General features: G+C 37.7%; 1 protein-coding gene across 2 annotated transcripts in view; it reads left to right on the top strand.

Moving 5' to 3' along the window:
- Mitofilin (inner membrane mitochondrial protein mitofilin) overlaps positions 1–12796 on the top strand; it is a 279846-nt gene that overhangs the window by 29161 nt on the left and 237889 nt on the right. For both annotated transcript variants that reach the window (XM_081734496.1, XM_081734497.1), the window contains 2 exons: positions 2950–3177; positions 11066–11204. In XM_081734496.1, the coding sequence (XP_081590622.1) occupies positions 2950–3177; positions 11066–11204 (367 nt within the window). The remainder of the gene's footprint in view (positions 1–2949; positions 3178–11065; positions 11205–12796) is intronic.

Consider the following 12796-nt stretch of genomic DNA (forward strand, 5'->3'; position numbering starts at 1 on the left):
ACCTACTTTGTACCCACATTTAGGTTAGAACATATTTGAGAATTTTCTTGGTAGCATATCTGAGAATTATGCCCTCTAGGAAATCCCTTGCGCACACGTTACACATTGTTGAAATATGCATTACGGATGGCATATATGTGACTTCCTTCACACTGATATGGATCGTCACTCCACGGTTTCTTGTGTTCGGAATTAATGCGTGGTGCGATGTACTATTTGACGCTGTAAAACACACCTTAGAACAATACACACCTACTTTGTACGTTAGGCCATATCTGTTTAGCATATCTGGGAATTATACCCTATAAGGAATCCCTTGCGCACACTTTACACATCGTTGAAATATCCATTTCTGGATGGCATATATATGATTTCCTTTAAGCTGATACGGATCGTCATTCCACGGTTTCTCATGTTCGAAATAATACGTGTTGCATTGTAGCTTTTCCACACTTTTGAAAAGGTCTAGCTGTTAAACTAAGCACTTTTCCCCAATTTAAGTTATCTCAATGTCAGGAAACGCGTCCCAAATGTTATTGGTGTTGTTTTGAAATACCCTGTGTAAGGTTTGCTTGTATGTATCTTGAGTCGAGTGTTTGGAACTACTGGCTTGTTCGTCGTGCAGACTCATTAAGCCTTCTCTTTCGTTGCTCTGCATTTCTAGTTCGCATTTTCGTACTCTTTACCATTCTCTGCCTTCTACGACTACATTCCGATCTTTTGTTTGTTTGTTGATTGAAGTGTAGAATTCTTTTTCAGCATCGAGATTATATGAGACTTGGACCTGCAATTCAAGGTAAAATCTGAACTCTAATGCGTTTAAATTTCAATGCTCCTTCTGGGAATCGAACCCAAGAGTAAGTACATCAAAGGTGTACGCGCTAATCACAAAGCCAGCAGGGAGAGACGTTCCAGTTGTCTGCTGAATAAATTTACTTCTCCTTTGACATCTTTCGTGACTGGTCAGTCCTCCATATACTTTCTCTACTTTATCATTGTGCGTGGTTGTTGGCAAATATGCCTGTATGGTAGTGGTACTCCTTAGGTAATTAATTTGACTGCTCTGAAAACTTCACTTACTATGTTGTAATAATTTCGTCACCTTAACTTTATTGTGAGTCCTACTAAAGTTAATTCATTTACTGTTCCAGGGTTAATAATTCTATATCCAGCTGATCTGAAATTATCTTATTCTTACCGTTATACTTATTGATTCCCATTTTATCCACGTCGTGTTTTCTTTCTTCAGATTTTTTTAAAAATTGCATGCCTTGTACAGACTCCTGGCGTTCCATCCACCAGTATGTATTGTATGTATTGTTTGAGTTCCTTCCTCTAATACGTATTGCTTGGGTGTCTAAGCGATTGTTTGTTCCCTCTAAATTTCACAGAGCAGACTGCTTCTGCAGAATAGGATTCTGAATTTTCTCCTATATTCATTTAAGGTATTCCACTTCGAAATTGCCCCCGCCAAGTGAACTTTGTAGTGGACAAACACCGCGTGTGTGGGTTTGCTTGGGGTTCTACTCATCATCACCGTCTCCTTTAGCCTAACCGGCATAACCATGGGACGTAAAACTGAGAGATTTCATTTCATTTTTTCCACTTCGAAATTCGTCACATTCATGCTGTGTGTTCTTGGGAAAGATAATGTTGGTTCTCTTTTGTGTTTAATTGATTGGAAATGCATTGTTTTCAATACCTCACAAGTTTTCGCCTTTACCTGCTGCTAGATTGCTAGACATTTCTAGATTTTTCTGTTCCCCAGAGGCCTCAGCTAAGAGGCATATACTGTACCTTTACCATTTCAATAAACCCTGCGTTAGAATTAAATGTAGAACGTAATTTGAAGATTTTCCTCACTACTCTTGTGACTACTTCTGCTCTTGTGACAAAAGTTTTGGCTATATAAAAGCATAATTGCAGTTCATTTCCTCATTGTCGCGACGAAATTCCTTCCCATAACTCAAGAATTGTGGTTCCCTTTAGCGTAGTCGCCAACATTTTTCATCCTTGGTGTGAACGGTCCCAGATTCGATTCCCGATAGGAGAGACAGTTGAAAAAATGGAAAAGCTTTTTCAAGCCAGTCATCTTGAGTGAAGTTTTTTTTTATTCACACCACGCAACTGCCTGGATGGTACCTAACACAATGGTTCCACGCCGCGTCGTTCCTTCCCCATTCCTTTCTTCCTCTCCAATTCCCCGGATAGCGTGGTCGCCGAAGGACGTAATTCCTCATACGTAACGGACTAACTTAGATGCTGAAAGCTCAGAAATCTAATTCCTAATCTTAATCCACCTCAAGAGTTGTGGGAGATACGAAGTTTAACGAAACTCCAGAGAATTTCAGTCACGAGGTGTCACATTGCACGATCTTTGGCAGTGGCCAGTTCTGATCGCTGTCCAATTGCGAACAGTTCCTGCAAAGTTTCCTCTGTATTTGTAAGAAATTTTCACAAAAATAATACGTTGTTCGCTCTTACAATGATTTGAAGCAATCCCCTGGTTAGTATGCACGCGTTTGGTGCACATGGTCCCGGGTTCGATTCCCGGTGCAAGAGCATTAAAAATTTGAACACATTGTGGCGGTTCGTATTTCGCCTTAAAATTATAGATCTATATCTCTTATACCGATAAGGTACGGTAAAGTTCAACAAACAAACAAACGAACGTTATAACAATTTGCAATATGTAGGGTGTCATTTTAACATTTTAGCGCTCTTTCTGGAACATCCAATGTAAGTTCCGTTTCATTGATTTAGCTCAACGGTAGGTCACGAGATACTTAATTTTGAAACAAATTCGCTTATCATTTTGTCTAAACTATATGTACCCATGTTGCCCCATCTCTATATTTTGAAACTTTAAATAGTGTTCGTAATTGCAAATGTGTCTTTGAGTCTTGTTCGTAATACTTTATATTAATAATTATCTTATTTTCTTAATAGAAGAACCACAACAGCCATCAACATCAAGCGCACCAGCCATTGTAAGTCCATCAAAAATAACAGCACCCAGTCCGCCTTCATCGAAATCAGAAACACCGAGTGAGGGAAAATCAGAACTGGTAGATGTAGATGCGCTAATAAATAACATCAAAGAAGTGGAACAGAGCATTATTGAATCATCGCAAGCTGCGTCGGCAGCGTTGGAAAATGCAGTAGATGCTGTGAAAAGTAAGTAATATCATTATTTTGAGTAAAATTAATCAATAAAAGAGTTATAGGTTTGACCTGAAAATTTCGATATTTTTTAAATGGGTGAGTTTTCTTTGTGATCGAGACTAGTAGTTTGCTGGCATTGCCGGTACATGTATATTTACCAAATGTTTTACACTCACATCCATGTTTCCTGGAGACATAAACATCTCCAATATTTCCAAAACTACTGTTTTTCTTCTTCTGGCACTAAAGATTGCTACTTTTTCATACTCTTATCACTTACATGTTTATTTGTTACGATTCTGTAGATGTGTGTATCTTCCATCTTTCATTTAAGGAATTTTGGTGTTAAATTTTCTTGTTTACAGATTTTCAGAAATATGATACTTAATGATAATAACTCAGTTTGCAGCATATGTTTATGTCCCTTATCAGTCAGTCTTCAGTGAACATGGAGATTAGTGTGAAAAATTTAGATAAGTGTTCCTTATGTTCTTTAAAACTACAGTTAATCAATTCTATATGGATTGGATTTAGGCTTACAAGATATTCAATGGTATGTTTCAATATAAGCCAGAAGTAGGAAATACAATGATCATTCGAAGATCCGCTAGAGAAAAGAGCGTTAAGACACAAGAAAGTAGATAATATATAATCACTATATTTCGTATTGTTGTTTAATTATATAGCGGTACTAAAAGACACAAAGAAACTTAAAGAACTTTTCGTTGTTACGAACTAGTTCAAACACTTGTTTGACGACATTGCATGGTAATGATCATAGTACTGTCTTTAATACGTGATATCTTCTTTAACAAATTTAGGCGGCGCGAACGATACACAGACTCAAAAGGAGATATATGAATTGTCGAAATATTGTTCCACTTCATTATAAAGTGTTCTAAGTAAGTACTAATTAGAAGGCTATATTTTGTCGTTAGAATGTGAAACTTTCGACCTTTTGCTTCGTTGTCCGATATATTGATGATACAATACAGACATTCTGCCTATCATGAAATACAGCACGGGATAGTTACCATATACTCTCTGCCTTATATGATACGGCGCAGTGTTACTGTTTCTTCGATTCAACTTTTTTTCCGTAAGCGCAAGTGAGGAATAATTAAATATGTAAAATATTAGCACCGGTCTTGATATGCTTATAGCGACAATGTATGTGAAATCACACTGAAAGGTTATACATCCTTGCCATTACTTCGTCATATGCTAGCAACTAGTACTGAAGGAAAGGCTCTGTACAAGACAAGAAAGATAAAATATGCGTCTGTGGCGTAATAACAGAATGCTACTTGTAAAAAATGTTCAGGTTAAGCGTATGTTGGACACGTAACCTTTTTCGTACGCTTTACTGTAGGGCGGTCGAACTATCTTAGATGATACTATAAAGGCTAACAGGCTTCATTACAGACGAAAGTGACTATTCATCTATGACAGTCCGCTCTTCCACCACCGGTTTTGTTCTGTGTGACAATTAAAAAGCTTGGCGAATGTCTGACAGCACATTTTTCAATGGAGAAGACTTCTTTGCAGGTATACAAGAGGCATTTTATTTCACTTCTGTTGTAATGCTTTACAGAGGCCAGAATCTGTGCATCTTACGAGTAGAAAGGGTGCGTTATAGAATTTCAAAGGCACAGCACTCTCTACTGGGATATCGAAGAATAAAATAGCACGATTCCTGGTCCTACCTTCCGTGCGTTTGTAGAATGCCAATTATGATTTGACTTTGTGACTGGACACCTTGTCGTGAGGCAGTTTCACGCGGTTGGTGTCCGCTTTATACAGTGGGGGATGTCGTTGTTTAAATGTCCTTCAAAACAGGTTCCTAATAATACGTAGCATTGACTTTCGTATTGTGGCAACGCGACATAGCTTTAGTTTTCTCCTTAAGAAAGTCCAGCCACAGCCATGAAACTGCATGGGTAACTGTTGGTGCACTAAAGAATAACATTTCTGGTCTTTTTCATTGTTACTTCTGCACGTAATTGCTTGAACTTCTCCACAATCGATCAGATATACTTATCCCTTGGGACGGACAGCCTTGGGACGTTTTGTTTGTTTGTGAAGGGGATGACTGTTGTTTGGTTGGAACACACGGAACAAGGTGATCGTAGCATGCTGTGTAGATGAGTTCTATGATGCCATTATGTTTTAATTCCGCTCAACGTCGGTGGTGTCAGCTTGTCTAATGTCCATTTCGGTTATTGTATAATCACTGATTCACAATCCGGGAGCGGTTATTCTGGATATCATTACACCGTGGCATTCACAGTGAAGTATCCAGCAGTAAACCCATACTCGTGGTACTGTTTAATTGTGCTGGAACAACTGAAGTGAGTATCGGAAAATGCTTCAATGTAGCTTTCCCAGAATCGCCATGCACTACTACCTCAGTGGTGCAGCCATCATGCTTTTGCACTGTGCATGCGCCATACAGTACACTCTGTGTTTAGCCTATATGGAATCCTGTCAGCCTAATGTGTGTAGAAGATGAGCAGCCTCATGAGGTCCATCTCATTGGTACTCGGAACCGCAGTGGCTCTGTGGTAGAGCCTCACCTCTCGGCGTGAGGCCCTTGATTTGATTCCAGCTTTCGGCAAGTGGACTTTGTGGTGGATAAACACTTGTGTGCGTGGTGTCTCACGTTTTCTCTCACGTTCATCATTTTACCATTATTATTCATCTCATTATCACCGCCTCCTTTAGCCACAGTGCATAAACATGGGGCATTAAATAAAAATTTAAAGTAATAATAATAATAATAATAATAATAATAATAATAATAATAATAATAATAAAAACACTCACTAGTACTCAGTGTTACCAGCAAATATTTCAGTCATTTAAAAATGCTTACCGAAAATAATATTCTTTCCTTCAAACTTCCTTACTATCATGTCAGTTTTCGTTAACCAGAAAAACTAATGAATCTTGTTTATCGCATACTTAAAAAAACTTCGCGGCTCGCTCTACTGATAAAATCGTTTACCGAAGATCCTCCAAACTCTATACCTTTACTCTTTTTAAAAGGAGTTTCGTTTGCCTCCACCGAAGAAGTTACAGAAGCCTAGGTGCAAAACTCGTCTTGTATTCAAAATTCGTTTTGGGCTTCATACTCCTGGGGCCGCGTTCTAATTCCCCATTTACCAATCCCTGTGACCATCATTCTTAAGTATCCTCAAAATCATTTTCCCAAGCCTTTCAATGCGTTTCAGAAAGAGAAGAAAAGACACGTGCGTAATTATCCAGTCCATGGTCTTAACAGACTTGTAACGGAATAATTTACCGTTACATTAAATGTCTACTAATATGCTGTGCAACAGACCTCTTAAATTATATTAAAGGTTGCATAATTCTAAGGTGGAAGGATCCAGATATAATATTTCTGGTATAAAGCTCCTTTCATTTGGAGTGATTAAAGTAGACCTACACAAACATGTTGTGAATTGGTAATTTGTTACTTTCTGTACTATTTTTTTTTTTTTTTTTTGCTACTTTTTTTCGTTTTCGTTTGTGTTTTCGATGTTTGCCATGTGTAATTAACCTACTGCATAACGGCGGATAATTACTTGATCTGCGCCTATGTACACTTTACGATTGCATGAATAATTTCAGGAATCGCAGAAATACCCATATGCTTTGATATTTATAAAAAAAAAATCCTCAAAATTTTACTGTTATTTGTTTACTTAACTTTTAGTATAAGTGTGACTATTTTCATTCTGTACGTGCTTTTGCGTGCTTTTTAAAACCGTGTGGCAAGCTTTACGTTTCGTAGATCCTGTCCACGGAAGAAAAAGTTGTTGATAGTATTAGAAAGGAGGAAGCGCGGACGAATACACAGTATGTGAATTGCGTGCTGCTTTATAAAATTGTAAGTATAATTTTAGAGAATTTATACTTCATTGTTTGTATAAGTAAATCGTTATTACAATGATATGTTCCGTATTAAATTTCTTATTAGGTAAAATGACCATTGAAATATTTGGTGTGTAAAATTATCGCGAATTATATTCCTGAGCGAATTTGGATTAACTTGCTTAGTGCGTCTTATTGTACACACAAAACAATGCAATAATGATGAATGTGATGTTTGGAATTTTGGAAAATGTACCAGAAAATTAAGTTTATTGGGAAAAAATTAAGTTTTTGCTTGTGGGAGCATAAGGAACACGTTTTGTAAGCACGGATTGCTCTATAACTTTTGGTTCGTCTAGGTAATATATAGTCAGAACATTTTCTGCAGTGCATAGAAGGAAGCAGAAATGTTGTTGTAACATTCTCGGTGCTCCGGAACTTAGTTAAAATTTGTTCTCAAAGTTCGTTTTCATATCTACTGTAATTTAGTAAGAATGAATGACAAATGATAAATATAATGCATCATTAATTCGTTCCGCCTTTTGTCCCGATCTATCAATCAACAATGATTGCAGTACTGAAGTAGCAAAATGACCGGAACAGTATGTACTTTTGTCACATAGGAAAAGTCAGATATGCTTCACAAAAGGTTATACCTAGTCCAAAATAAATAAGTTCATACGTTATTAATTATATATATATGAGCTCCTTCGTGGCTAAGCGGTTAGCGTACGCGCCTTTGGCGTGGGAGACCCGGGTTCGATTCCCGGCGGCAGCTCATGTGGTTCGGACTCCACGTTAATCAGTAGGTCCACGTCTCATATAGCCTCGCTGCTGAACGGGACGTTAAACTCAAAATCAATAAGTAGTTACGATAATTGTCTCAGTAACAATAACGATAGTTCAGTGTTGTTTTTCAATATTCATGCAATCAACAATGACAAATGACGCTAAAACTGGTCTTATATATATATATATATATATATATATATATATCTTTAGCCAGATTTCCCTTCATGTCTGTTATTGTTTCTCTTGTGTAGTATCAACATATGTGAAATGTAGATCAAATTAATATTTCGTAAAAATAAAAATGAACAACTAAAAATAGTAGTCAAATATTCACAGGAGCATCGATCTATACATATTTGAATTTAGAGAGTAATGTCGATGTTGAAGAGAATTTGTGTCCATTCTTTCCCTTTTTCATATTGTGCGAGATGCATGTGTTCATCTTCGTAATTTCATCTGTAAATATGCATTATTTCATAATCTATGGTGGAAAATTCTCATTATTATTTTCAAGGCATATGTTAGGTTAAATATATTTTAAAAAGAGAATCCCCCATCAGCTACGTGCTAGAAGTTCACGTGATGGCGGAGCTGCTGCTGTAGCTGGGTGCCGAAGGAATGGTTGGACGTAAAATATTTGTTACTCTTACAATATTATAGTCTTTTTTTTTTCTTTCTTCATATGAAATCATGAAATATTGAATATCATATACGAAATACTAGATTTGTTTCATTGCATCCGTGGATACTTGCTAACATTGAGGTAAATGGAAATATGAAATATTAGCTACCATAAGATACTAGATTTCTTTCATTACATTCGTGGATACTTACTAACATAATTGAGATGAACAGAATTTATACATTGAATAAGATTCGTTACGGGATTAATATACAATGTGTTGAAATTAACCATTCACTGGTAAATACAAGCTTCCTAAGAAATTTTTTTCTTTGTTCCAATTAATCTATGTAAAACTAGATAGTTTAAATCAAAAGAATGGAAGTGACATATTGTTTAAGTGTGTAGCCAAGTAATTCGTTATGCGTTATGCTGAGCAAAGATTCAGAAATTTATCTCATTTCTTTATTTGTTGATTATTTGAGAAAGAAATAAGCAATAAACAAATAAGTTAATCAAATGATAGTTGGTGTTAATTTACTAACAAGAATAAATTTTCATGGCTTGAATGCTTTTGGAGAATGCTTAAATTAATTAATAATTTGTTGAGCTCTATGAAGAGAGGTTACCCGTCGAAACTCAAAAATCTGGATCCTGATACGTAGTTATTAAAACATAAATTAAGTTTGTGTATTTCTTTGTTTTGGGCCAGATACATAATTAATAACTGAATTATATATAACTGGAAAATTATTCTTTATATATTAAAAGAAAAATCGAACAGTTTTCCTTTTAATTAATGATGACGTGCATGCGGTGCGAGAAAAATTAAATTGACGCTAGGCGCTGCGTGATAACATTACAGATTGTAATACACTGTAATTTAGCTCTCTCTGTTACCCATATATTATTAAAAAATCTTTTTCAGTTTCTTTTACTGTTTAAAAACGTTTCTTCTATATTTCGTTTTGCCATATCGCACGCTTTTATTGTTGTATTGTATTTGCTATTCGTATTTATTTATTTTAAATTCCCGTTTCCCTATATATTGTTATGTTCCGCATGGTTGTGTTTACAAACATCCAACATGTGCTTCTGTTTACAAACGTCACCGCGTGTGTTTTACTACCGACTACTGTAGCTGTAGACGACGGAGACAACAGCGACGACACTACTGGTCACATGATGACGGAGGAACAGCAGCGCCACCCATACAACCGAAGGGATTTCAACGACAGCTATTAGTCTCTGCTCGTAAATCCCCTTTCATGGCTTGCAATGGAGCCTAGAAAGTACCTCACCTAAACCTAAAGCCTTTAGCTTGCAGTGGAGCTATTGGTTCCTTTTCCTCTTGGCTTCCAGTAGAGCCTTGTGAGAAACTTGACCTCTCTTTCTGCTTGCAGTGGAGCAGTGAGAGATTCTTAATCACAATCCCGGCCTGGCTTGCAAGCGAGTGTCTTACACCTCCTCACGTAGCTTCCTCCGTGAGGATTCTTTGGACACCTACTTAAATCAAAACATTAAAGAATTTGTATCTATTTTGTGTTATGGTAGAATTTTGTAATAAAATCCGGTAGTGGGAAAACAATCCCAGACTGTAATTTGCTCTATCTATTCTCTATTTACACCTGCAAAAGCAGAATTTTACTATATACGAGGGGCATTCAATAAGTAAAGAGACAAATTGCTATAGCTCAATAAAGATTTATTTCAGTCTTTCAAAACTAAGGCTATTTTTCAATATAATCCCCCTTTACAGTTATGCATTTGTCCCATCTTTCTTGCAGTTTCCTAATTCCCTTGGCGAAGAAATCTTTCGATTTACCCCGAAGCCACCTTTGCACTGCTGCCTTAACTTCCTCATTGTTAGCAAATCTTTTTCCACATAGGGCGTCTTTGAGTGGTCCAAACAGGTAAAAATCAGATGGGGTGAGGTCTGGGCTGTAGGCAGGATGAGGTAAGACCTCCCAACCCAATTCTTGAAGCTTATCTCGGGTCAGCTGGGCTGTATGAGGGCGGGCGTTGTCGTGCTGAAGAATGACTCCTTTTGACAAGAGTCCACGGCGTTTGCTCCTGATAGCTGGTTTAACTTCGTGTTCTAGCATCTCAGAATAGTATAGGCTATTGATAGTTCGCTGATCTTCAAGGAAATCGCAATAGATTGGACCCTGTGAGTCCCAAAAGATGGTCAGCAGCACTTTACCAGCGGAAGGTTGAACCTTGAATTTTTTGCGAACTGGAGAGCTAGTGTGTTTCCACTCCATACTCTGCCTTTTGGTCTCAGGGTCGTAGTGATGGATCCAGGCCTCGTCGCAAGTCACTATTCTTAAAAAAAAAGCGTCTCCTTCAATCAAACTTCGTTGCGTTAAGGCTTGACAAATGGAAAGCCTTGATTCTTTATGAGCGTCAGTAAGCTGTCTGGGAACGTTGGACGTAAAACTCAAAGATTTCATTTTCTTTTCTATCTACTTGTTTTTCTTCCTATCTAATAAAATGTTCAGCGAAAACGCTTATAGTGTGATTACTTCCTTACTATTTTCTGGCAAGTAATTCATTACATGTATAATCAGTAAGGACTTAATTATGTTTAATCATGTTGTTGCTTTTCAGAGCATAACGAAGAAGTGTATCGTGCAGTCGAATCGTCCGTCGATAGGTTAGCTGGTCAAGTCTGGTCATCACTGGAAGAAACAGCGAAAGCGCAAGAGCACGCTATAAATGCAGCTAAACAAATAGCAAAAGATGTGAGGTAATAAATTTAATAAACATTTAAGCTTGTTTGCAATAATTTTGTGTTAATTTTAAAGATAATGTTCTGCATTCGTGCCGTTGTGTCATTGTTTAGGAGTTGATTAATACGAGGCGCATCCAGAAAGTAAGATTCCCATGCGTCCCATAACTAGGAAACTGTATTTTGCGTGAAGCGACTACGTGTACTTGAGAGAGTAAGGTCCTAGCATGGCATATGCAATAGCGGAACTTCCCTAGTGCTCTCAGTAGCGTCGTGGCAGTGATCGAAGATGGACGTTCCTATTCCAGCTCTCACCGCGTGTGAAGTACGAGCAGTGATAAAGTTTTTGAATGCACAGGGCATAGCACCAATCGAAATCCATCGTTAGCTGTTCCAGGTCCATGGGCCTAACGGCATGAGCAAGCAGTTCCTGCAGATTTTCCGCTCTTTATTTCACACTACTGTCACGGAGTGCCTGTTGATCAAGAAGTTTTGTGTTGAGGTAACTGATCATAGAGCTCAAAGCAAGGCGCGCAGAGTCAGCATTGACATTTTTGCAACGATACAGCTGACGATGGATTCAAAAACTTTATCACTGCTCGCACTTAACACGCGGCGGGAGCTGGAATAGGAACGCCAGTCTTCAATGACTGCCACAACGGTACTGAGAGAATTAGGGAAGTTCGGCTGGTGCATGCGCCATGTTAGGACCTTACTTTCTTACGTACATGCAGTCGCTTCGCGCAACATACGGTTTCCTAGCTATGGGACGCGTAGGAAACTTACTTTCTGGATGCGCCTCGTATACGAGGAGTGTTTAAAAAAGATCGAACTTTTGCTGTTCTTGCTTTATTGCTCATTATATAAGCTTTCAACCACTCTCTCGTTCAAAGTATTCCCCTCTATTGTGAATACACCATTGCCGTGGCTTTTCCCAATTCTGGAACGCCTGCTGGAAATAACTCTTTTCGATGGCATATAATACTGTCATCGCATTTTTCTGAATTTCCTCTCTGGACTTAGTACGAGGATGTCGGCGGGAATCGAAGGCAGCCTGTTTGCTGATCATGTAAGCGCGAGGGAGTTCTGTAAGATAAATAGAAAAATCAGAAACGATTATGGCAATAGTAGTCAGTTTTCCACCATTTTATACAAATACCCTTTCCCTAGCAAGCTGAACTCGCATTCGTCTTGTGTTCGCCAAATAGCGTTTGAGACACTCAACGAAGCAGGGTGCAGGTTATGAAAATTAAGAAAGGAATGCACCAAGATTTTGCCATTGATATTACTCAAGAATCGTAGGAAAGTGTACATTGTACAAGGTCTGTGTTTAGTACATAAATTTGAGATTATTTTGACATAATTTCCCCATCCGGTTGATAAAACTTCCTCTTTAATGTGATACCACCTGGATGCTCTGGTTAAACTTCGAAGCTTCCTCAGAGTTAAAAAGTGTGTATTGATGATGTCACAGAGCACTTCCTTTATGGATATTAATGTACAGAAATGCTACAGGATGCATTGAATGGGAACGGGACTCACTAATATACTGAACATTTAGATGAAAAAAAAAAAAATGAAATAATTTTATTCATGGTGGGTGTATTGGT

Source organism: Thermobia domestica, chromosome 12 (genome assembly GCF_964235325.1).
Source record: "Thermobia domestica chromosome 12, izTheDome1.hap1.1, whole genome shotgun sequence".
Taxonomy (NCBI): domain Eukaryota; kingdom Metazoa; phylum Arthropoda; class Insecta; order Zygentoma; family Lepismatidae; genus Thermobia; species Thermobia domestica.